General features: G+C 61.6%; 1 protein-coding gene across 1 annotated transcript; it reads right to left on the reverse strand.

Annotated features, from left to right (window-relative positions):
* Window positions 1-3,906: 3,906 nt before the first annotated feature.
* VSTM2L (V-set and transmembrane domain containing 2 like) lies at window positions 3,907-20,164 on the reverse strand. Its single transcript, XM_074157525.1, has 4 exons — window positions 20,056-20,164; window positions 8,882-9,051; window positions 7,563-7,613; window positions 3,907-4,218 (listed from the first exon to the last, which is right to left on the reverse strand). Exons 1-4 carry the CDS (start codon window positions 20,162-20,164, stop codon window positions 3,907-3,909), a joined length of 642 nt encoding a protein of 213 aa, XP_074013626.1.
* Window positions 20,165-22,829: the final 2,665 nt, after the last annotated feature.

A 22,829-nucleotide genomic window follows, 5' to 3' on the forward strand; every position in this document is an offset into this window, starting at 1 on the left:
CTTAACAGCCACGGTGGGGACTGTGCAGCCACAGCTCCTGCAGGCAGGGCTGGAAGCAAAGCCATCTCCAGCAGGTGTGACATCTCAGGGCTGCAGATCCCCAACATCCCCACGACCTGCCAGGATGTGCCCCATGGTCAGAGGTCTCATCGCACCACACCAGAGCCCAGAACAGCCCCCCCGCTCCCTCCCAAGCGTGGGCTGAGCAAGGGAGAAGGCAGCGGCTGCCTCTTCTCAGCAGGACGGTACAGACAGCAGGAGGGCTCTGACAACAGGAGAGGAATTAGAAAAGTTCTCTTAATTACCATCCTCCCCATGTAATGGAGCTGGGGAGGGGGGAAGAGAGCAACTGGAATCAGCTGCATCCATTGGGAAAGGGGCCTTGGGCTGCCACTCCAGCATGGGCTTCCTGGAGACCCCATAACTCAGCCTTCTGGTTTTGGGGCTGATGGAGCCCCCACTGCTGAGCCAGGCGGTGGCACCAGCTGGGCTCCTGGAGGGATGCTGAGAGGCCTCAGGGGCTGCTGTGGCACATTGTGCCAAGACAGCAGGTCATTGCCCTGGCAACAGCAGGGACCAAGGTGCTTAGGTCCCTATGACAGCCCTCAGGGACAGGGCAGGACCCACTGTGATGTCCCTTCCCAGCACAGGAGCTGCTGCTCTTCACTGGTGCATGCCCCAAAGCCCAGGAACTGGCCACATCCCCCCAGCCAGGCTTCTGGCACAACAATCTGCACAGAGGCGCCTCCTGAGTCCCAGCACTGCTTTATCCCGGTGCTCTCTCCAGGCTTCTTGGCTCTCCAAGAGGTTTTCCCCACAGCTGCCGCCCCCAGCCAGCGGTTCGGTGCGGGCAGCGGGAAGAGGCTGGCCTGTCACACGGCTGCCTGTCACGGCTCTTCTCAGCTTCGTTATCACCCCTGCTTTATTACAGGCAGAGTAAATTGCTTTTGTCTGAAGCAGGATAATGGCCAGAAGAGTGACTGCGTGGAAATGGCATTTTCATGAGGCTGGTTCCTCCCCAGCAGTGACTTGCATATTAAGCTCAGCCCATTTGCAAGCGAGCCCAGGGGCTTCTCAGCTGCCCTGCCTGCACCCTCCTCCCCAGGCCCGCAACTGAGCGGCCCCCAACCTGCTGGGGTCCGGGAGGAGCTGGGGGCAGCACCCCAGGGTGCAGGAGGGGTTCCCACCTCCAGCCCATCGAGCACCCTCACGGTCCTGGAGGGGATCTGGCACCAGCGGGCAGCTGCCCCCCACTCGGGATGGGGCACGGCCCTTCCCAGGCACAGTGAGATGGGATGCCAGCCAGGTCACCCTGCTCCAATCACCCTCCCCAGGGATGAGGAGCCGAGAAACCCGCATCCAGCCACCTCTTCCATGCACAACCCCAGCCACGAACATGGGGAGACTCTCACACCTCAGGGTTGGCCCCACATGCAGTCCCCCCCAAGGGTCAGGTGCTGCTGCAGGGCTGCTGGGTCCCACACGCCGCGGGGTCTTCTCCTCCGACTCCTGCTGCCAAGGTTTCATATAAACTCAGCAAAATGAATCTCTTCTAATAAAACCTGTTATTTTTAAAGCTTGCCTCTAGGTTTTGCAAATTACTACCCCACACAGCAATTCGTTTACTCTCCATTTGAGGTGATTTGCAGCCTTTTACCCTCACCAAAGCAGCTCCTGCTCTTCGCTTTCCTCCTCTCTAGGCTGTTTTTTATTGCGCCGGTGGCCAATGCCTCCTGCTCCCTCTCCTCTCCCCAAGTGATACAGTTCCCTGACAAGGAGCATCCGAGGGCAGCACAAGCCCCCGCGGCTCCGCTGGGGAGAGCTACGGCACAGCGGTTCTTCTTGCTCACGGCAAAGCAGCATTTCCAACACCAGCCCCCCCCTTGCCCTGCCACTGCTTAATATTTCTCTCCTGACGAAGCACCCTGCGTGTTTACAGGCTCCTGTGCCTTTTGCTCCCTTGAGACCGTGGCTCCGCAGGTGAGAGCCACAGTGGGTGGCAAAGGAGAGCCTGGCTCTGGCCGCATCCCGTGGTCACCAGCCACACTATGCCCTTCCTCTGCCGCCGGCGCTGGCTGACACCGGGCCAGCGGCTTTTGCTTTTGTTACTCTAACACATGACAAATCGCTTCATATCAGCAAAGCGAGAGGTGAGTGCTATGGAGCTCCGGGGATTAATAAGCTGCAAAGCAGCCGGGGTACTCCTGGCAGCTGGGGCCGAGCCAGGCGCTGCTAGTGCTGGGAGCTCCCCTCCTGCTATGGGGCAGAGTCCAGCCCCGGGGGGCAGCCAGCACCCCCACTTTGGGGACTCCAACCTCCCTCTTAGCCAGAGGTGAGGCCTTTCTTCCACACACACAGGAAGGGGTTGAAGCTGGCATGTGACAGCACAAAGAGGGGCCAGACCCCCAGCAGCCCACCCAGCCCCCCCGCTGCACCCAGCGCCCCATGGCCAGGGTGTGGGGCAGCCCCCTCTCACCTGAGACCCAGCCGTATCCTACACCCACAGGATGGCATCATCCCAACTCCCAGACAGGTCAGGGACCTCCCCAGCTGCAGCTTTTAAATGCTCTGAGCCCTCAGCTGTAGGTGATGATGCTCATCCTCATCCCCATCCTCACCCAGACCCAGCCCAGCAGCCCCTGGGGGGAGCCCCAGCTGTGCCCCCTTTTTAGCCAAAACAGTGCCAAAGCCATGTCCCCTCGCTGTGCCAGGGAGAGACACCACAGACTCACAGAGGCTTCGTTTAAAGAGCTTTATTAGCTGCAGCAGGTCTGGTGGCGGCAGGCGAGGCGGCGAGGGCGAGCGGCGGCAGGGGAGCAGCGCCCGGCACCCGGACGGGGGAGACCTGGGACCCCCCTCTCCCTCCCCGTGGCCCCGTCCCCAGTGGTGGTGTTTACCCGAGGGGGCACAGTGGATGGGCTCTGCCATTTGCACTGTGACACAGGAGCCCGTGAGCCGGACCCTGCCTGGGGTGGCGTGGTGCCATGGCGCAGGAGGAAGGGGAGCTCGGCCGGGAGCGGGGAACCGAGAGCCGTACCGGCAGCGGGGACAGAGCGAGGGCAGCCGGAGCTGATGGCTGAGCTCCTCTTCCTCCATGAAATGCAAAGGGCCGGGAGCAGAAATGGGTGAAAGCGGGCCAGTTCCGATGGCACGGCTCCCTGGGGCACACACGGACCGCGGGCAGCTGCCTGCCTGGGTGATGCCACAGCACATCCCGCAGCACCACTGCTGTGCCGGGAGCATGCCAGGAGTGTGCTGGGAGCATGCCAGCAGTGTGCCCGGAGCGTGCCGGGAGCGTGCCGTGTCCTTCCTCTGCTGAGCTCAGGCCTCGACGTGCGTGGGTGGTTTTGGGGCGGGCAGGGGCAGGGAGAGGCAATATACACAGCCTATAAGATGGATGATGGAACTTATATATATGCACTGCGGGGCTGGAAGGGAGCAACTAAACTGGGCCTCCTACGGGAACTGACGGGTGGTTCTGCAAAGCACAAGGGAGGGTGGGGAGGGTCCCACGGGCAGGGGGGGTCCTCCACCGGACACACAAAGCTGGGCACAACGTGGCCTGTGGCACCGCAGGTGGCAGCAAGCAGCGGGGTACCCCCTGCATGGGACCAGTGGAGATGGGGACCACCATGTGTGGGTGTATGCCCTGGCCCTGGGCACAGTCCCACCGATGCCCCCCCAGCACGGATATGGTCCTGCTCCCACACCGAGCTCTGACACCGCTGCGCTCCAGGGCTGGGGAAGAAACCGAGCCGGCGGTGACCGACAGGAGAAGGAGGCGGTGGGGGTCGGTGGGCACGATGGGGTGGTGGGGCCAGTCTCTGGCAGGGGGCACGGGACCCTCGATGGCTCCGCTGAGTCCGGGGCGGCGGGGGGCTCCAGCATCCCGCCGGCACTGCCTGCCTACAGCACGCAGGAGGCGTCCACCGAGCGCTTCTTCAGCTCCTTCCCGGCTTTGTGGTGGTGGTGATGGTGATGCGCGTGGGCTGAGCCCGGCGCGGCGGGGTCCAGCAGCGGGGCGCCCCGCAGCTGGGTGTCCTGGGGGTGCCCCATGCCCCCCGCCGCCTCCACCCGCAGGTATGCCTTCACCTTGTGGTGCCGCGCTTTGCCGTCGCTGGAGTCGATCACCCGGCACTCGTACGTCCCCTCGTCCGCCGGCTTCACCCGCGACAGCCGCAGCTTGTGGGAGATGTTGCTGCCGACCACCTTCACCACCTGCGGTGGGGCAGACAGGGGGTCAGGCGGCCCCCAGGACACCCAGACACCCGGGTCAGTCCCACCCCTCATTGCATACCACCACGCTGTGCCCCAGCCACATGGCGAAGTTGGGCAAAGCTGGACAACAGGTATGAGGGTACTCCAGCCCCAGCCCTGGACCACGGGATGATGGAGTCCCTGGTGCACACCCGGCCACGCGGGGCTCGGAGATCGATGCGGAACCACGCCAGCTAATTAGCTTTTCTACCAAATTGATTCGCTCTCAGTATTTATCACCCAATGAAATTTAAGACTTACTCACTAGCCAGAGCTGCGGCTGCTGTTGGGCTGGGTCAATAAATCAGATTTATAACCCACCCCGAGGCCCCTGGCTCTGTTCCCTATAATCACACTGGATGGCAAAGGCCATTTTTCTACTTGCCGCTGCATTTGTTAGCTGAAGATTTTATGGTGTTTAGAAACGGGGCTGGGAGCCACAACCAAAGAGCCGCAAACTCCCGGCCCAAGAGGCAGAGCCGAAATGCGGGCAGCAGCGCGGGGACGGGGACCCTGAGCTACCACAGGCACCGGGGCAGTCAGTGCCTTCACACACAGGCACACGTGAGCACACGCGAGCACATGAGAGCGCACGTGACACACGTGAGGACACGGGAGCAGCTGCGTTTGGCCACCCTGCACACCATGGGCTGCTGAGAGGTGGCCAGTGCCGCACATTGTGACCAGGGCCACCCCAATGAGTGGCTCTGGGGCTGCTCAGAGCCCACATGCACCCATCCTGAAGTGCTGGGAATAGGGGTCCGGGGAGGACAGGACAAGGCAGGCCCCAAGCTGTGCCCAAGACGGGGTGGGGGGTGCTGTGGGGAGGGAGGGAGGGAAGCGAGCTGCCAGCCCTGGGGTGAGAGTGCCAGGGCACCGAGACCATCACGGGAAAGGAGCTCCAAAAAAAAAAAAAACCCTTTGTGTTGGAAGAGCAAGAAGTCACTTATGGAAATTAATGGCTGGGAAATGTAGAACTAATAAAAGAAACCCCCAATTTGCTGGTGTCACCGGTGGCCATGGAGCAGGTGCCCAGCAGGTCACTGAGCCTCAGCCTGCGGCTCGGTTATGAGCAGGAAGGATAATTCTATCACCAGTCGTAACACTCACAGCTTCACAGGCTTGGGCAGGGCAGTGACAGCACCTGCTGCCCCACGGGAACCGGCGGAGAGACCCCCGTGTGGGTTGGGACAGACAGACGGCCATGGCGGTGCCCAGCCCCAGCTCAGCCCTGCAACATACCACTGCTCGGCAGCAAAACAGAGGGTTTAAAGAATTCAAGAGGGGAAAAAAATAAATCCAGACCCATCACGTTTGCTAGCACACAGCAAAGGGCAGCGGCAGTTTCCCTCTCTGAGTCCCTGCACAGCGCAGTGGCTCCGGGTAGAGCCGGTGCCGGCACCCTCGGGCACCAAGTGTGTTTTGGTGGATAAAAAATGGCCAAGGGGGTGCCTGACGCGGTGGTTTCTGCATCTGATTTACATCGTCTCGCATTGTTTGACGCTGCCGTTTGTTCTCAGTCAATTGCCTCCGTGGCTGTAACGCACATTTTACCAGAACCGCTCGTGGGGGTGTCTCGCCTGTGTTCATTTATCTCCTCCATTCAGTAAACACTTTATAATCAAGGACATTTAAAATAACAACAACAACAACAACAACAAAAAGGTTTAAAACTCAAGCCTCTCCCTGCTGGCTTAATCTGGAGGAGATGGCAGAAGCGTCGCACCCCAAGCGCTTCAAAATAAATCCTGGTTACCCATGCACACGCATCGATTACATTCCAGCATGCAATTAACCGCCTAATTATGCTGAAAAATGCAACGGCCGAGCTGAGCGGGCGGGCTGGCCCCGGGACGGCTCCGCAGCCCCAGCACCCACCTTGGCCCCTCCTGCCGCCCCGTCCAGGCTCCGTGCAGCTGCGCTGGTCGTGCCGTGGGACCTGCCTTCCCTTGGCTCTAACAGCACCCACCAGCTCCCGGCCACACGTCCTTGCCCAGCACAGGATTTGGCCACCAGTCCCCAGCTGGAAACTGCCCGTGGCACCTGGTTGGCATCAGGACCCCACCATCCTCACAGAGGGGCAAAGCGCTGTGCACTAAGAGCGGTGTTGGGGTGGGACAGGGGGGGGTCCAGCAGCACTCCCGGGCCATGCAAGCAGTGGTTTGCAAAGATTCCTGCCGGGTCCTGTTGCCCGTGGCGGGCATCATCGTCCCCAGGGGCTCTGGCCACCCTGGCAGCAGCCTCTGCTCATGGGGCAGCAAGCCACAGCACCCCAGCGAGGAGTTTGAAGGCATCTGCTGGAGTTTGGACATGGATTGTGGGTGCATCATGGTGCCCCATCACAGGAATGGTGACAAACAGGGCTGAAACCTCGGAAGCCACAACATGAACAGATCAAAGGAGGTATGGTCCCCATGAGGGAGTCATTACCAGCAGAGAATTTACACACGCTGATCCCCACAGACGGGAGATGAGAGGCAATGCCCTCCATTGTGAAGATTCCTGGCATTTTCCCCCCTTGTAAATGACTCTCCGTCATTTCCCAGGGATGGGACTCGGGCAGAAGGACTGCTCTTGGGCACCGGGGCCACTTGGCCCCGAGGAGCCACAGGTGCCTGGTAAGCCCCATTGCTAACTCAGCGAGGGAAAAATGGAAGAGCCAGAAGAGGCTGCAGGAGCGACAGTGGGAAGACCTTTCCAATATTGCTCAGTTTCTGTGGCACCCCCAAATGCAGAGCCCCCCGAGGTGGGGAGGGCCAGTGACAGTGGGGGGGAGGGGGGGGGCACAATCCTGACAGCAAGAGGCCAAGAGCGTTTATTTTATTTAACTGATAAGTGTCTCCTCATTCTGTTCACGTGAGCCTAAATGGCTTTGGGATGCTAATCCGGTGACTAAATTAGATTATTTTCTCTTTAGCATAAATTTGTCCCTCGGATGCCAACAGGAGCCGGACGGGGCTCAGGGTCCAGGCTGCAACCCCCAGTCCTGGTGGGGGGAGAGGGGCAGCTGCCCCTTGTGCTGGCTGCTCCCAGCACCGAGCTGGGGAGGATCCAGCCCACCCATCCCAGTGCTGCCAGCCCACGGCATAGCAGCGCCCGGCAGGACCAGCACACATCCCCACTGCCTCCCAGTTCCCCCCTCACCTCCCAGGACACCTCCTCCGGGGCACCCCACAGAGACACAAACCCCAGAAGACCCTCCCACCCGCCCCAGCTCCGTGCAACGCTGAGTGCTGGCACCGCAGGGAAACGTTCCAGCCGAGCCCTCCACCGCAGCCCCTGCAAGAACCATTAGCCAAACTCACGCTTATTTTTGTCGCGTCCTTCCCAGGCTCCTCCTGCGGTGATGCTTTCAGCTGTGGGGAAGATCGAGATGGGGAGGGAGACCAGAGAAGGAAGAGAAACCATCAGCTTGGCTGGGAGCAGGCAGGAACCCACCAGATCCCTGCCCACCCCCGGGATGGCTGCCCCAAGTGAGGAGGAGGAGGGAGAAGGGAGAAGGGCTCAGTCCCAGCAAAGCTAGGCACCCAGGGCAGATGGGAGCCACACGGGGCAGCCGGGAAGGGGAGGGAACAGCAGCACGGGAGCACCATGGCAGCTGGGGGGACACAGGGTGCTCATCCGTGGGTCCCTGCTGCAGCTTGGCTCCATCAGCAGGTGCTCCCCGTGACCTGGGGCTGGGGGACAGAGCCCCTCTCACTACAGCATCACCGCTGTGGCAGTGACCCCTGTCCCCAGCAACCCCGGCCCCCTCACAGCCAGCACCTGCCCCGATTACCATAAATATTCCCAAATCCGCTGGCAAACTGGGCAGCAGCCTGTGTCCCCTCTGGCAGCCACTGGCAGCACCGGAGCCCAGGCACGGGGGCTCCCCACTGCACCACGCAGCCCGCTCCCCACACCAGGCATCCCCACCACCCTTCGCCCTGCCACCCCTCACCCCCGCAGCCCCCCTGACCACCCCCCCCCAGCAGTGCTCCTGAGCGGCAGCACTTCCCCAACGCTTCTCTCAATTTATGGTAATACCAGTAGCAGCTCTGCCAAAGACACAATAATAACGGCTCATTAAAATACCTAAAGCTGCCTTCCCATTATTTGGCCCTTATCTCTGTGTGAACAGAAAGAGAAATAAAGAGACAGCTGTTTGCCGAGACCGATACACGCGGAAATGGGGAAAACAAGGGAGGGCAGGAGGGGCGGAGGATGCGGGGAGGGATGCAAGGGGACGGATTCGTGATGAGATGGGAGAAAGCACAAGCACAAAGACAAAGCCTCTGGGATCAGTCCCAGGGGATGGGCCACGTGGCCCTCGGCTAATTGGGAAGGGCGGCCAGGACAATCCATCCTCGCTGGCCCCGTGCCTCCGAGCATCCTCGGTGCAGCCGGACACTGTCCACCCCATGAGTGGGCCTGGGCCCCCCAGACTCTGCTCTCCCCGCAAGCACGGAGCAGAGGGGAGCGAGACCCTGCTGTCTGCAGGTCCAGTCAGCGCTGGGGACACTGCTGTGGGATGGGGTCCCCCCTGCGCCCCACCAGCTGCTGCAAGCAAAGACCCCCAGGCGAGCATGGGGAAGGGCTCTGCCCCTCAGTGCTGCTGCCGGAGGGGGAGGATGAGGGGCATTACCTGGTTGGAAGCCCATGTCTGTTTGTCCGTCCAGTCCTTGTGGTTGCGGACATACCACCACTGTATCTCAAGGGAGTAGGAGGGGGAGCCGCTGCCTCGGAAGGAGCACGCCATCTCCACGTCCTCGCCCGCCTGGGCCGTCATGTCGTGGGGGGTCTCGGTGAAGAGGGCTGCAGGAGACAGAGCGAGGGGGCTGTGGATGCCTGCGGGGACGTGCCACCACCCCGGTGAGGGACAATACCACCAGCCACATGAGCAGGGTCACCAGGAGTGCCCGAACCCTTCCCCAGCCAAATAGACCCGGCACCCTCAGCGAAGGGGACAGGTCTCTGCCACACAGGTGGATTCCGCCCCCCCCCATTCCTGGCTGCCCCTCGCCCACATCAGTACCCCCTCCCTGGCCATGGCAGAGCAGTCTGACCCCCCCCCAGCATTTTGAAAGGAGCAGTTGGAGGGAAGGGAGGGAGCAGGAGCCTCTGGACCCCCCTACTCCCACGCCGTCCCCCGGGACCTCTGCCCCAGGGTAAGCATGGGACCCCGTGTGCCTCCGAGGTGTAATAAATAAATAAAGCATGATCGCATCTCCGCTTAGATCAGAGCATAAATGAAAAACAAATCCTTGTTTAATGCGGCCCCCAAACAGTCTCCCACATGCCATATGGTTTGCTTTCCTCGCTCAAAACAAATATTGTTCGGAGATGTAATTAGAATTCTTTTCATCTCCTCTGGAGAGATTATTGTTCCTCTGTAAAGACGGCCCCAGCGTGCAGGTCACCAGCAAATGTTATTGTCACAATCTGTGACGGCTTCTCCCCAGCACGGCACAGGGACAGGGGCTGAGCCACCGGTGCCAGCAAGGCTGAGCCCGGGGCTACCAGACTCCCCGCACCCCCCTGGTGCCACTTTGGCCACAGAGGGAGGCAGGGGCTGCGTGGCGTGGGGACCACCTGCCCTGTCTCCACCACCCGAGGAGCATCGCTTTGGGGCTGGCAGCAGCACCGGGATGAACCTGGTCCAGCTGGAATCTGCTCCAGCATGGGGCCGGCCAGTCCCGCCTGTCCCGGACTGGCCACAGAGCCTGGGTCAGGGTCCCGCTATATCTGCACCGGGTGCCCTGTGCCCACCCATCTTCACCAGCCACCTCATGCCCCCGGTGCTGCCAGCTCACAGCCACCATGCAGGTCCCTCCGGTGCCATCGGAGCCCCCCCGGGACACGCATCCCACCAGGAGCAGCACGCAGCTCCCCGGGGCTTCTCGCCAAGCCCTGATCCTCTCTGAAAACAAATTATTATCAGCCCAGACGGAAAAGTTAATACCTTTAATATCTCCCCGTCCCTCTGGATGCATGGAAATCCCATATACTTATCGCTTTCCTTTAATCCATCTTAGCAGGGGAACCGAGGGAAATACCCAACATAAGGGTTTAACAAGACCGGATCTCCCAGCGGGGTTCCCAGCATGGCTCCTGCACCCCCGTTTGCCTGGGATGCCGGCACCAGCAGCTCTCTGGCTCTGTGCTGGAGAGCAGCAGGAATCCCGGGCCAGGGAACACCTCTGGTGGTCGAGGGTTGTGGGAAGAGCAGGAGGGTCCATCGCTGCCCGGTGCTGGCTGCCCCTCGGCAAGCGGCAAAGGGCTCATCCGTGCTCCTGCGGTGGCCGTGCCGGGGCCGTTAGTTCCAGCCATGACCCAACACTTGCCCACATGTTTCCCAGCTGTGGACCAGGATCGGTCTTTTGCTCCACAGGATTCCTGATGGCAGGGTGATGGCCAAAGCCAGAGGGTCCTGGCAGACCCCGCTCCAGCCCCCTGGGACCCCACAGCGCTGGTCAGGCGTGTGGAGCAGGGGTGAGGGCGGTGGCCTGAGGACTCCAGCCGTGTCCAAATTACTCTGAACACAATTAAAATCTGCTCCCACAGACGGGAATTTGGCAGACGAGCAGAGAAAAGGCTTGATTGAATCAAGCGCCTGCTTTCTTTCTGATTTTAATTGGGAAGCGTATGTTTTAATTAACCCCAGGGCTTGGCCACCTCAAAGTGTATCCAAAGGAGGGCAGGTCCTGCTGATGGACCTGCTGGACCCACGGCAGCCCCTGCCCAAGGAGCCCCCTCCCACAGCATCCCTAGGGACCACAGACCCCACTGCTGTCTCCGGGACCCCAACCCCCTCCCCACGCCTGACCCTTCCCCACCCTGGCCCCCTTCCCCCTCCCCATGCCCAGCCCTTCCCCACTTCCCCAGCACAGCGGTTGTGAGTGACAAGCTGGAAACTCCAAACAGACAGTCCATAAACCATCCCACGAAAGAGGGACGGACAGATGGACAATAAAGTCTGACAGCAGGAGGAAAGGTGAGGCTGGTACCTCCCTCCCTGCACATCCCAGCCCTTCATTCCCCTCCTCTGCTTCGCTTCCCTCCCCCTCCATCCCCGTTTCCCACCCCAGGGTCCCTGTGCCAAGTGTGTGGGCACTGGGCTGTGCTGTCCCCCCTGGCCCCAGAAGCCACCCCGGGACACCCCAACCAAGGGGCAGCCGGTGGCCAGCACGGTCCCCAGTGCCAGAATCACAACAGGACAGTCCCACATGACACCACGAGAGTGGTGGATAGCCCAGGAGAGGTGTCAGGAAAGCTCATCCCCCAGGATTCCACTTCCCAAGTATGGATGAGCTTCAGGTGAGCAAGACCCAGCGAGCCAGGCAGCCTGGGGCTGGAAGCACATGGGTCACCTCCTCACTGCTTCTCAGCTGGGCGAGATCATTGACAGGCTGAGAGATCTGGGGTTGTTCAGCCTGGAGAAGAGAAGGCTCCGGGGAGACTCATAGCAGCCTTCCAATATCTGAAGGGAGACTACAGGAGAGCCGGAGAGGGACTCTTTGTCAGGAGATGTAGTGACAGGACAAGGGGTAATGGTTTTAAATTGGAAGAGGGGAGATTTAGACTAGATACCAGAAAGAAATTCTTTACTGTGAGTGTGGTGAGGCACTGGAACAGGTTGCCCAGGGAAGTTGTGGCTGCCCCATCCCTGGAAGTGTTTAAGGCCAGGCTGGATGGGGCTTTGAGCAACCTGCTCTAGTGGAGGTGTCCCTGCCCATGGCAGGGGGGTTGGAACTCGGTGATCTTTAAGGTCCCTTCCAACTCTAACCATTCTATGATTCTATGATTTGATATATTACAGGGAAAAGCAATAAAGGCTTCTAATAATTGCAGGTAACCACGTCCTGGGCAGAGCACCCGGAGCCTGGGAGGGGGTGGCGAGATAGGGATGGATGCATCTGCCACCATCAGCAGGACAGAGCAGATGCGAGATGAGAGACAGATGGACAGACAGAGAGAGAAACTCTGTGTGATGGGTCAGCGAGAGAAGGGAGATACTCAGGGGATGGTTCATCTCTCCTGCCTCCGCTGAAAAATAAGCAGGGTCTGACGGAGGAGGATGGCAGGTCCCGGGAGAGGAACGAAACCCTTTCACTGCGAGAGCCACCGGGGAGAGCCAGGGCTGAATCACTGGGGAAGGAGCACTTTGGTGAGGCGAGGAGGAGGCAGAGGCACCTACCTCAGGGCTCGGTGTTTGCAGGAACGAATGACCAGTGTCATCAAGTCCCTTGGTCTGTCCTTTGCACAGGTCGGGGATGGCGGTCGGTACCGGGTGGGCTGTTGGAGCCAGACCCCGCTGGGGAAGCCGAGAGCTCAGATGTTTGCAGAGCGGCTGAACTACAGCATGAGCATTTAACTGTGCTTTTTACAGTGTCACCAGCTCTGTGACCGGCTCAGCCCCAGCACAGCCATGTCTGCTGGGCACCGTCCCTCCCGTGCACTGGTCTGTGACCAGGCAAACCAAGTATCAGCCAAACCTGGCCCCCCCACCCCGAGTGGGTGGCAGACACAGAAGCAAAGGTGCCCAGACTGGCAGCTGCTGGCCAAAGTGAAATAAAGAATTGCTTTAATCAGGGCTGTTACGGTCCTGCCCCATGCTCAGGCAGCGCACTGGCAGCTTCAGAACAGCCTCTGGAAATGATGGGCAGTTTGGGGACCCTCCTGAGGCCCACCAGAAGGGGGGTCATGGTGGTGGCAGAGGGGCACTAGGGCAGCGTGGGGGGGGGCAAGCAAAGCCCCCCACCATGGGGCCATCAGGAGGGGCCACCTTTGGGGAGGGACAGAGGGACTGGTGCCCATCCCTCCAGCGGCACCACATGTGCTCCCCGATGGACACCATGGATCCTGGCCATCTGGGCAGAGGCGATGCGGCAGAGACGGGCTCCGATGCAGGGACCTGGGCAGAGGAGATCTGCCCCCCCGCCCCGGGCAGCCCCCAGCCATGAGCAGCCCCACAGATGGGCACGGACTCTGCTTGGGGGCGGCCGAGCTGCCCAGACCCCGCTCCCATCAACACCATCTGCAGGGACAAGGAGAGCCAAGCCACCAGAGCCGACCAGTGCCCCGGCCCCCTGCCCCCCCCATCGCCCAGCACCATCCCTCTCCCCACCGCTGACATTGGTGCCGCGTCCTCCCAGCGCAAGGGAGGGGGCCGGTGATGGGCTGACTGCTCCGCGTGCTTTATGGCCTGCTACCTGTCATAAACTGAGAAAATCAGGATCAATAAATCTTCCAGGAAACAAAAATCAGGGGAAATAAAATGAACTCAATGGGGAAACACAGATAAACGAAATTGAAAACGCCTGCTGGGACAGCTTGGTGCTCTCATAAACCGGAGATATACAGGCTGCCGTGCTCCCTCCCCACGGCGGGCGGGATTCATCACCACGGCCCCTGCTCGGCGCAGGCAGGAGGGCTGCCGGCAGCCAGCGGGCAAGGGGGGGGCCCCCACTCACCCCATACCAGGGGCAAAGCCAAGCTGTGCATCCCCCTGGGTGCCTGGAAATGACCTGCCCAAACCCTGCCCTGTCCCCTAGCAACTCCCCCCATCCCCGCCTTGTGGGGCACGCAGCCCCCCCGGGAGCCTGGCCAGGACCCTGCCGGTTCTGGTGGAGCCCTGCAAGGAGCTGTGATGGCTTTGCCCACAGTGCACAATGGCCCACACAAGGCACCAACCGCCGGCTGCTGGGATGGCCACGGCTTAAACAGCGATGCGGGCACGAAGACAGGTTAACGTTTGTGTAAACATGTATTGGAGGGCGATTAAATATGTATTGGACATTTGCAAATGCATGTTAATCACCCAGTTAGTGCTCGCGCTTGCTCTGTGAGTTATTTACCCCACCGAACCATTGCAGCACTGGTCAATCGGATGCTTCTTTCTCTGCCTCACCAGGGGCTGGCTCCGTCCTGCTCCAGGCAGGGATAGAGGCTGGGGGAGGCTGAGAAGCCCCTGGCCCCAGGGCAGCAGGAGGTTCCCTGGGCAGGTGGGTATAGGATAGTGCTGTCGGAGCAGCCTCTGCCACCCCTTGTCCCTCCCCTCCGGCTGCCACTGTTATGCTGTGGGCTGTGATCGAGTGTGGCTTATTCTTCCCTTCACAAAGCTCCCAGTCATAATTCACGGTTTATTACAGTTCGGTGAGTCAAGACACTCGGAGGACTAATTGACGGTTGAGCCTCGCACTCCCATCGTCTGCTCCCTCGGCGGCCCCCTCCCCGCACCCCAGCAACAGCAGTGTGTCATGAGACACGGCAGGAAGGGAACCAGCTCTGGATGTGGCCACCACGGCCCTGGGACCCTGGAGCCCCTAACCCCAGCCGAGAGCATGCCCCTGGCAGTTCAGATGGATCCTGGCCCCAAGCCATGTCAGCAGCCGCATCCCATCGACAGCTCGGCCCCCCAGGCTGCATTCAGGAGAGCTGGTCCCCACCAGCACCCAGACCTGCCAAGGATACCAGCAGGTCGGTGCTGCCATCACCACCCGCCTGCACCGTTCTCATACCGGCTCCCTGCCACCAGGTGCCACCAGGGCCACCCACACCACCCCGGGGCAGAAGAAGAGGCAGGAGAAAGCAGGCAGCACTGCCAGGAAAGCGGAGTTGCTCCCTCCCTGCCGACTGCCAACGGTGTGTGTGGAGTTCCCCCGGAGAGGACCCTGCAGAGCTGCCGAGACAGCCGTTCCCCCCTGCCCCCCCTACATCCCCACACTCTCCAGCTTGGCGCCGGGGCTGCTGGCAGCGCTCAGCCCTCCCCGGGGATGGCTGCTGAGGGCCTGGTCCTGATCCTGCTCCGCTGGCAAGTCCGCACAAACCCTGTCCCCTGTGAAGGACTGGCTCCCGACCCGCTGGGTTTGCACCACCCTGTGCACCTGCACCGCTGCAGGAAAAACAAAGGCATCTGACAGCAACTGCAGCCGATGGTGCCCTCCCCTCCCCAGGTGCCCCCGTTCCCCCCGGCTGATGGAGAGGGACAGTCTTGGCTGCAGAGGCACCGATGTCCAGCCGGCAGCAAAGGTCCCTGTGGCACATCCCAGCATGTGCACCGGGCAGTAACCCAGGGAGGGATGGACCCTCCTGAGAGCCACAGGGCCCCTCCACCCCTCAGCGCAGGCTGCCCATGCAGGAGTCACCCCAGGAGACCAGAAGGCACAGGAGGCATCCCCCTGGATGGACCTGGAGCAGAAGCCCGGGTACTGCTCCACCACGCTGGCTGTGCCGGGCCCACGCTGTCCCCACGGTGGGGACATGAGCATTGCTGGCGTGCGCTGCGCAGGTTGGGCTAAAACCTCCCTCCTCTTCCCATCTACCCATTAACATCTGTGAATGAATCTCCTCCTGACAAGCCTTCGAGCAGGGATGCTGACCCCGGGTCACCAAAAACACATCACGGCCACAAAGCGGTGCATAAACACCGCGGCGCGGCAGCCGGCGTCACCGGCGAGAGCAAGGCAGGCAGCTCCCGCTCCAGCAGCTGTGCCGGGGCAAAGGGCTGCGGCAGCGAGAGGCCGGCAGGGACGGAACGAGGGCCAGGGCTGGTGTCCGGGATGGATCCGGCCACAGACCCACTCAGGCAGGTCCCGGCTCTGCCAGCGGGTGCCGGCCCAGGGAGAACCCAGCCAGTGCCAAGTCACTCACAGCCCGACCCCGGCACCACTGGCAATCCTCCAATTGCCCTTTCCCAGGGAAGCATCAGGCTGGAGCGCCACGAATGCCGACCAGGGACGGGAGGGCTCCCACCAGCACGCTGGGGACGAGAGCGCCATTTCTCTGCTCCTATTTACTGTCATATTAGCAGCAGAATTAGCTCAAATTTGCAGCATAAATTAAAATCAAAACAAAACAAAACAAAAAAACAGCTAATTCGGTAATTGTGATCAGACCAGAGCTCACCTTGCCAGGGAGCTGGAATTAACCTTGAAACCTGTGAGTATTTCTAACAGTGAACCACTACAGCTGGGCTGCTCCCCCAGCTCCTGCCCTCCCAGCAGCCTCCCCCCGCCCGGGTTTTACCACCACAGCAGAAGAGACACCAGCGGTGAGAATCCTCCCCCCGCCCAGCCCAGGCTACGAGGAGCTTTCCCCAGGCAAAGGGACTCGCTGTTTCCAGCTGGCTCCTGGGGAATGGTGCTTCTCAGACAATTCCCTCCAGAGGGGAATGAGGAGGAGCAGTTATTTGATAGTCTAAGTAGCAAAAACCTAAAATGGCCTGTTACGACGGCTCCCGGTGGGACCCTCGGCAGTGCCGTGCAGCCATCCTTCAGCCGCCACACGCTGTGGTGCTGGTGTCCGCCAGGGGATGATTCCCAGCAGGCAGGGCACCTGGCAGCAGGCAGGAATCGGGATGGGGCAGACAGGAGCTCAGGTCCACTGGAGATCAGCCCCCTCATGCCCCTGGAGATCACCCCCGGGTTTTCATGCCCAGGACCCAAAATACAAGCCATTGGCACTGACAGCCCACGCCATGCACGGTGCCGGAACCCATCCCACAGAGCCGGCAGTCCCCACTGCTCACGGGCACAGTGCCCTCCTGCCCGGCTCTACCTGCCCCATGACTGGTGGGCTCATCCTGGTCCAGCTCTGTGCAGAGCACATGGTGCAAGGCATCAACGCATCCAGAGCGGCCGAGCCCAGCCAATGGCCCCAGTGCCCGGCCACGCACCCACCGCAGCCGGAGCTGTAGGGAAGGAAAAGCCAGGCAGGAGATCAACCCACAGGCAGAAGAAATGGCCATGGGAGAGAGGAGCCCAGACACAGGCAGAGCCATTGGAGGATGGGGCTGGGAAGGGCTGTCCATCCTGAGCCATGTAAGTCCTTCTGGCACCATGAACCAAAATCCTAGAGGAGCTGCAAAGGGGAGAGCACCCATCCGGGCTCCCTGCCTGGGCACCCGGCCCCAGCCCCTGGAGCGGCACCTGCTGAAGGTGGGGAGCAAAGCGGAGCCTCCACCTCCCCGTCCCCCCTCTGGCTCCCCGGTCCCTGCCCCAACACCGTCGTGCTGCCCACGGCTCCCGGACCACGCTCAGCCGCACCGGCTGTTCGTTTGATTTGCTGCCTCGCTCACCGGGAACGTTATGATTAAAATTAGCTGTCACTGTCCTAACGTAATAATTCCCAGTGTCTGGCCCATCGTCTGTCAGCTTCTTCAAGGGAAAAGAAAGCACAGACATTTGATGAGGAGAGGTGTCAGAAGTAATTGCGTTGAATGACTGCACGAACAGCAGCAGGAAAAACACATCGGGTGGAGAATTCCCATCAGGAAGCATGAAAAAAATCCAGCAGAATGCAAAGTGTTTATGAAAGTAATTGATAGAATAATCATCGGGGTGTGAGAGAAAGGAGAAGGGCAGCACCCGGGGGAGCCGGGGCACCGCTCCTTCCAGCCTCCAGCCCTTCAACAGCAGCTTTACTGACGGTGAGACACTAAGGCTTGCAAACGCTGCAAAGAAGGAGCCAGGCTTCTCCTCCTTGGGAATGCAAGCTGCTCACCGAACGGCTCTCCCTGCCCTGCTCCGGGAGCCGGTAGGATGGAAAAGCGGCTGGAGCTTCCCAGCCAGCGTCGGTTTGAAAGCCGATGGCAGCAGCCCAGTGTGCACAGGCTGTCTGCAACGGGGGGCATGAATAATTGAAGGCACCAGCCTGAGGAGAGGAGAAGAGAGGAGGGGAGAGGCGGGAGGTAGAGCTATGGGAAGGGAAGGGATGGCGAGGAGGGATCCTGCAGCTCAGGTGCTTTCCCGGGGACAGTGGGGCAGACAGAGCCGATCCTCGCTCCATCCTTGCTGGAGACAGAGCCTTTGCTGTGGGGGCAAGAAAAGGACTTTCTTTGACTGAGTTTTTCCCTCCCAAGGAGCCCTGGCTGCCATGTGAGTGGAGGGACATCGCTCACGCTTGCAGGGAGGCAGGCTGGGGGAGCCACCCTCACCCCAAGAGGTGGTCACAGCCACCTGCCAACACCTGCAGGGAGCACCCTGTTCCCGTTCAACTCCCTCGCTGCATCCGCTGCAGATAAGTTAAAGGTAACAGCAAACATGCTCCCGGGCTGTGCCGGACCCTCACGGTGCAGCAGAGGCTCCTCCAGGCCGCCTACACCGGGCAGAGATGGCGGCGAGCACCAGAAGCTGCCTGCCGCGGGCACAGCCTGGCAGGACCTGCTCGCCCCGCTGGCCGCGCCAAATCCATCCTATCAGCCACAGCCCCTCTCCTGTTCCGTGCCCCCGACCCGCCAGGCTCTCACAGTGCGGAGGGAAAGCTGTACCAGCGAGTAATGAAATGATCAATCTCCGATCTGCTAAACAGCAATTTATACAGGTTTTCAGCGCACACAGCTTTTATCAAATTGGTATTCACCTACTGAACACAAATGGCTTATTATACATGACCCACTTATTCACTGCTTTTCAGTATCGTTAATAAAGGTTTCTGTTGTGATTAAGTGAGTTGCTGCAGAACTGCTCGTAGTAGCAAGCTGGAATGTGGCTCCAAAGTGCACTCGCCCTCCCAGAATATTTCTTCTCCTTTGCTCCCTGCTCCCTCACAGCGACCATTTCACTACTTATTTGCCTATTGCTGAATTTCTGAGGGGAGCAGCGGCGGCTAATGGAGGCTCTTCGCCCACATCTCCTTCCGGCACGCCAGGCTGGCAGGTCCGGAAACCCTCCTACCTTTATCCCCCCAACGCAAAGGCAGATCATCTTTTCCCCGTGCAGGCAGGTACCCACCGGTCCAGGCACCGCATCGCTGCAGGACACCGTGCACCTCCCCGGCACCACCATGGCCCCAAGGCTTCCCGTGACTGGAAGCTCCTCGGGGCAGAGAGTATCTCCCCTCCACACACCGGGCACTCCGGTGCCATGTGAGGGGAATGACTGTGATCTGGGCACCCAGTACGCACCCCACAGTCACTCCTCGGGCTCAGATTTAAACCCAACCGTGTCACCCCACAGAGGGCGATGAGGGTCTCAGTACTCTCCTCCGAGGGGGCTCTGTCTCCTGTCACCTGCTGGCACCCCGCAGGTGGAAACTGCCCCCCGTGCAAGGACAGACTTTCACAGTGGGTTGCAGGAAGAGGTTCCCCTTTCCCAGCCACCAGCTGGACATCAGCTGGGCTGCACCACCGACCCGCCGACCCACCGTGCACCGGAGGGGGCAGAGGAGCTATGGCAGGCAGGGAACGGGAGAGGAGCAACCGCTGGGAGAGTCGCTCCCGCTGCCAGTTGTGTGTAGCAGGGGACAACGATGCGCGGCGGCGTGCAGGAGGATGCACGCTTGCACGGGGATGTGCACGGGGATGCACACTTACACGGCGGTGTGGATAGCAGTGTGCGTGGGGATGCGCACGCTTACGCGGGGTGTGCGCGGAGACGCACCGTGCAAAGCCCCCCCGGGCTCCGACCGTGCAAAGCCCCCTCCGGGCTCGGCAGCCCAGCGGCGGAGCCCGAGGTCGCCCCCCCGGACCCCAGGGACGGGAGCGGCGGAGCCCAGCCCCGGCTCGGCCGGGCCGACCTCCGCTCCCCGGAGCCGCCGGCGCGACGGACCGCGACGCGCTGCTGCCCGCGGCGACAGAGCCCAGCGCCGCCGCCGGCACCGGGACCTCCCCGCCACCCGTCCCGCTGCCCGTCCCGGCGCCGCCCCGACCCGCCGCCAGCCCCGCGCGGCCGAGACGGCCGGAGACCGGCACCCGCGGGGGACCGAGCCCCGGGAGCGCTCCGAACGCAGCCGCCCCCCGCCTCCTCCTCCGAGGCAGCCGCCGCCGGAGCCCCGCATCCCGCGCCGCCACCCCGGCCGCCGCCCGCTGCCCGCGCTCACCGCTGCCCGCCGCCGGGGCGTCCCACGGGGGGTGCCGGGAGGCGGCGCCGAGCTGCAGGTAGAGCCCCAGGTAGTGGAAAATCCCCAGGGCCAGCGCCAGGGCGCCCATCTTGCCGCGGGCGCGTCTGTCCCGGGGGCGGCGGCGCCGCCGGGCCGAGCCCTGTCCCCGGGGCTGCGCCGCGGTCCCGGCGCCGCCGCGCTGCGGAGCTCTTCCCTCGCGCGGAGGGCGCCGCGCGCCGAGGCGGTGCCGCGGCTCGCCCGGAGCCTCCCCCGCCCGGCGGAGGGATCCCGTCCCCGCGCACACCCCCAAAGTTTTTTCCCACGGTTCATTCTTAAACTGCGCGGGGCGGGGCCGGGACCGCCGCGCCCACGCGAGACCCCGCGCACCGCCCCGCCGGGGCCCCCGGTACCGCCGCGCCCACGCGGGACCCCGCGCACCTCCCCGCCGGGACCCCCGGTACCGCCGCGCCCACGCGGGACCCCGCGCACCGCCCCGCCGGGACCCCCGGTACCGCCGCGCCCACGCGAGACCCCGCGCACCGCCCCGCCGGGACCCCCGGTACCGCCGCGCCCACGCGGGGGCCCGTTCACCGCCCCGCCCTCGCCCACGATGCCCACGCGGGGAACGGTGACTCCGCCGGGATCCCGGCTCCCCGCGACCCTCGGGCGCCGCCGGTACCGGCGGGGGTGGCTTCAGCACCCGGGACAGCGCCTGGCGCCGCCGCGGCGCCGCCCGGACCGTGCCCCCACGGGGAGCGGTGCCGGGGGTGGGAGGGGGGGCGGGGGGGAGCTGGGAAGGGGTGTGCGATGCTCGTGGGATGCGGTGCGGTGCCCGGGGGTGCGGTGCCCGGGGGGGTGCGGTGCCCGGAGCAGCACCCGCCACCTCCCGTTTCACTCCCCGGGCGGCGCGGGAAGCGAGGCCGATGGATGCACCTCATCCCTCCCGCCGCGAAAATAAATGATTTATTGGGGAAATAAGATAATGGGATAATTAGGAGCATTACTCAGGCCCTTACAGCCTCAGCCCCCTCCCCCGGGCCCCCCCAGGGCTCCTGCTGCAGCACTGGGATGTGGGGACAGGAGCTGCCCCCCCCCAGCCCCCCGGCGCTACAGACAAGCGAAACGGCATGTTTGGGGGTGGTTTGCTCCTTTTTTTTTTTTTTTTTTTTTGAAACGTTAAGAGAAGAGCAAAGGCACAACCGCCCCTGTGGGTCAGGGATCGTCACCCCAGACCGTGCAAGATACGTCTCAAAATGAAAAACCCGAAGCCTGGGTAGGTGCGGGCTCAAATCTGCCCTCGGGGCCTGGCCGGAGGTCACACGCAGCACAAGCCGGGCAGGGAGCTCCCACACCAACCCTCCCAGCATGAGAAAGGGCTGATCCGTACATCCACCCTGCCAGGCCGGGAAGGGCAAGCCTGCTCCTGCCACAAAAAGCATTTAATGTAAGGGGCAAGATCCTGATCTCTCTTCAGCTGTGCCGATCTAGAGGCCGGACCCACCGACAGCACCAGCCCTTCCCCAAACCTGCACCCTGCAGCAGATCAGAATCACGGCGCCACAACCTATACAATTTATACACCTATTTTGAAAAGTCTAAAAATGTAAAGAGGAGCCTGAAGGCAGTATATCTCCTCCCTAAACACCAAGCTTCATCGCTGGAGGGAAGGCACAGATGCAGACTTCACTCACACGATATTATCTGTGCGCTACACAGCAATCTGAAGGATATTTGCTCTCTAGATAAACAGTAAGAATCCGATTTTTTTTTCAGGTGTTTTCTGCCATGAGATGACAGATGCTTGCTACAAAGAGATTCTTTAAATTGGACTTGAAAATACAAACTGTATTTCTTCTGCCCTTCTCTCAGCAGGGTTCCTCCAGCAGAAAGAGCAGGAGTATTTTTCCCATTACTGCCCCGGGAGGCAGGGTCCTCTGGCTCGGCCGAAACGAGCCCCACACACGACTGCAGCAGCTGCGCTGCCTCATACCTGCGTTACAAATCAATAGTTTTAAAAAAGTTCTACCTTCTGCAGTATTTCCCGCATGCCAGGATAAAGCCCAGACGAGAGCACAGAGCATTGATCTCTGCCCAAGTTCATTACTCCCTCTAGAGTTAAGAGCTGGGGGATGGAGGGAGCAGCGGTAATGGAGGAGCCGGGCACCCAGCAGCCCGGGCTGGTTGGGTTCAGAGGGTCCCATTTTGGGACAGCGAGAGAACAGCAGCGGGCTCTGGACTTCCAGAGGGAAAGCTCCTGGGAGCCGTCAGCAGCTGTGTGGCATTTGGAAAGAGCGGGAGGAGGATGCTGGAGGAGCTCGGGAGTAACCAGCCACCCAGATCTGGGCAGCTCCTGGCTGCGCCCACGGGGGAACAGCCCCCATGCAGTGGGGTCCCAGGGATGGATCCTGTGCTCTAAGCAGAGACCCTTTCCTTGGGCCAGGAAAGGAAAAGGCACCAGATCACCCAGAGCCACGCGTGGAGGCAAAACACCCACACACTGAAACACGGGGCTCATGCACGGGTTCAAGGGCAAGAGGAAGAAGCGGCGAAGGTTGAGCTCGAGCGAGCCCCGTGGTTTGGGCAGCCAAGCCTCGTGGCTGCTGCACGGGCCAGGGTCTCACCTCTGCCACGGGCCAGTAAGGGGACCCAAATGAGCCTACACTGAAACGGCATCTACAAACAGTGCCCCTTTGACCCAACACCCTCACTTTGTGAAGCAGCCACCCGCGGGTGCAGCCGGAGCAGGAGCCAGGGACATCACCCAGAGGGGACTG

The sequence above is a fragment of the Numenius arquata genome, chromosome 12 (assembly GCF_964106895.1).
Source record: "Numenius arquata chromosome 12, bNumArq3.hap1.1, whole genome shotgun sequence".
NCBI lineage: Eukaryota > Metazoa > Chordata > Aves > Charadriiformes > Scolopacidae > Numenius > Numenius arquata.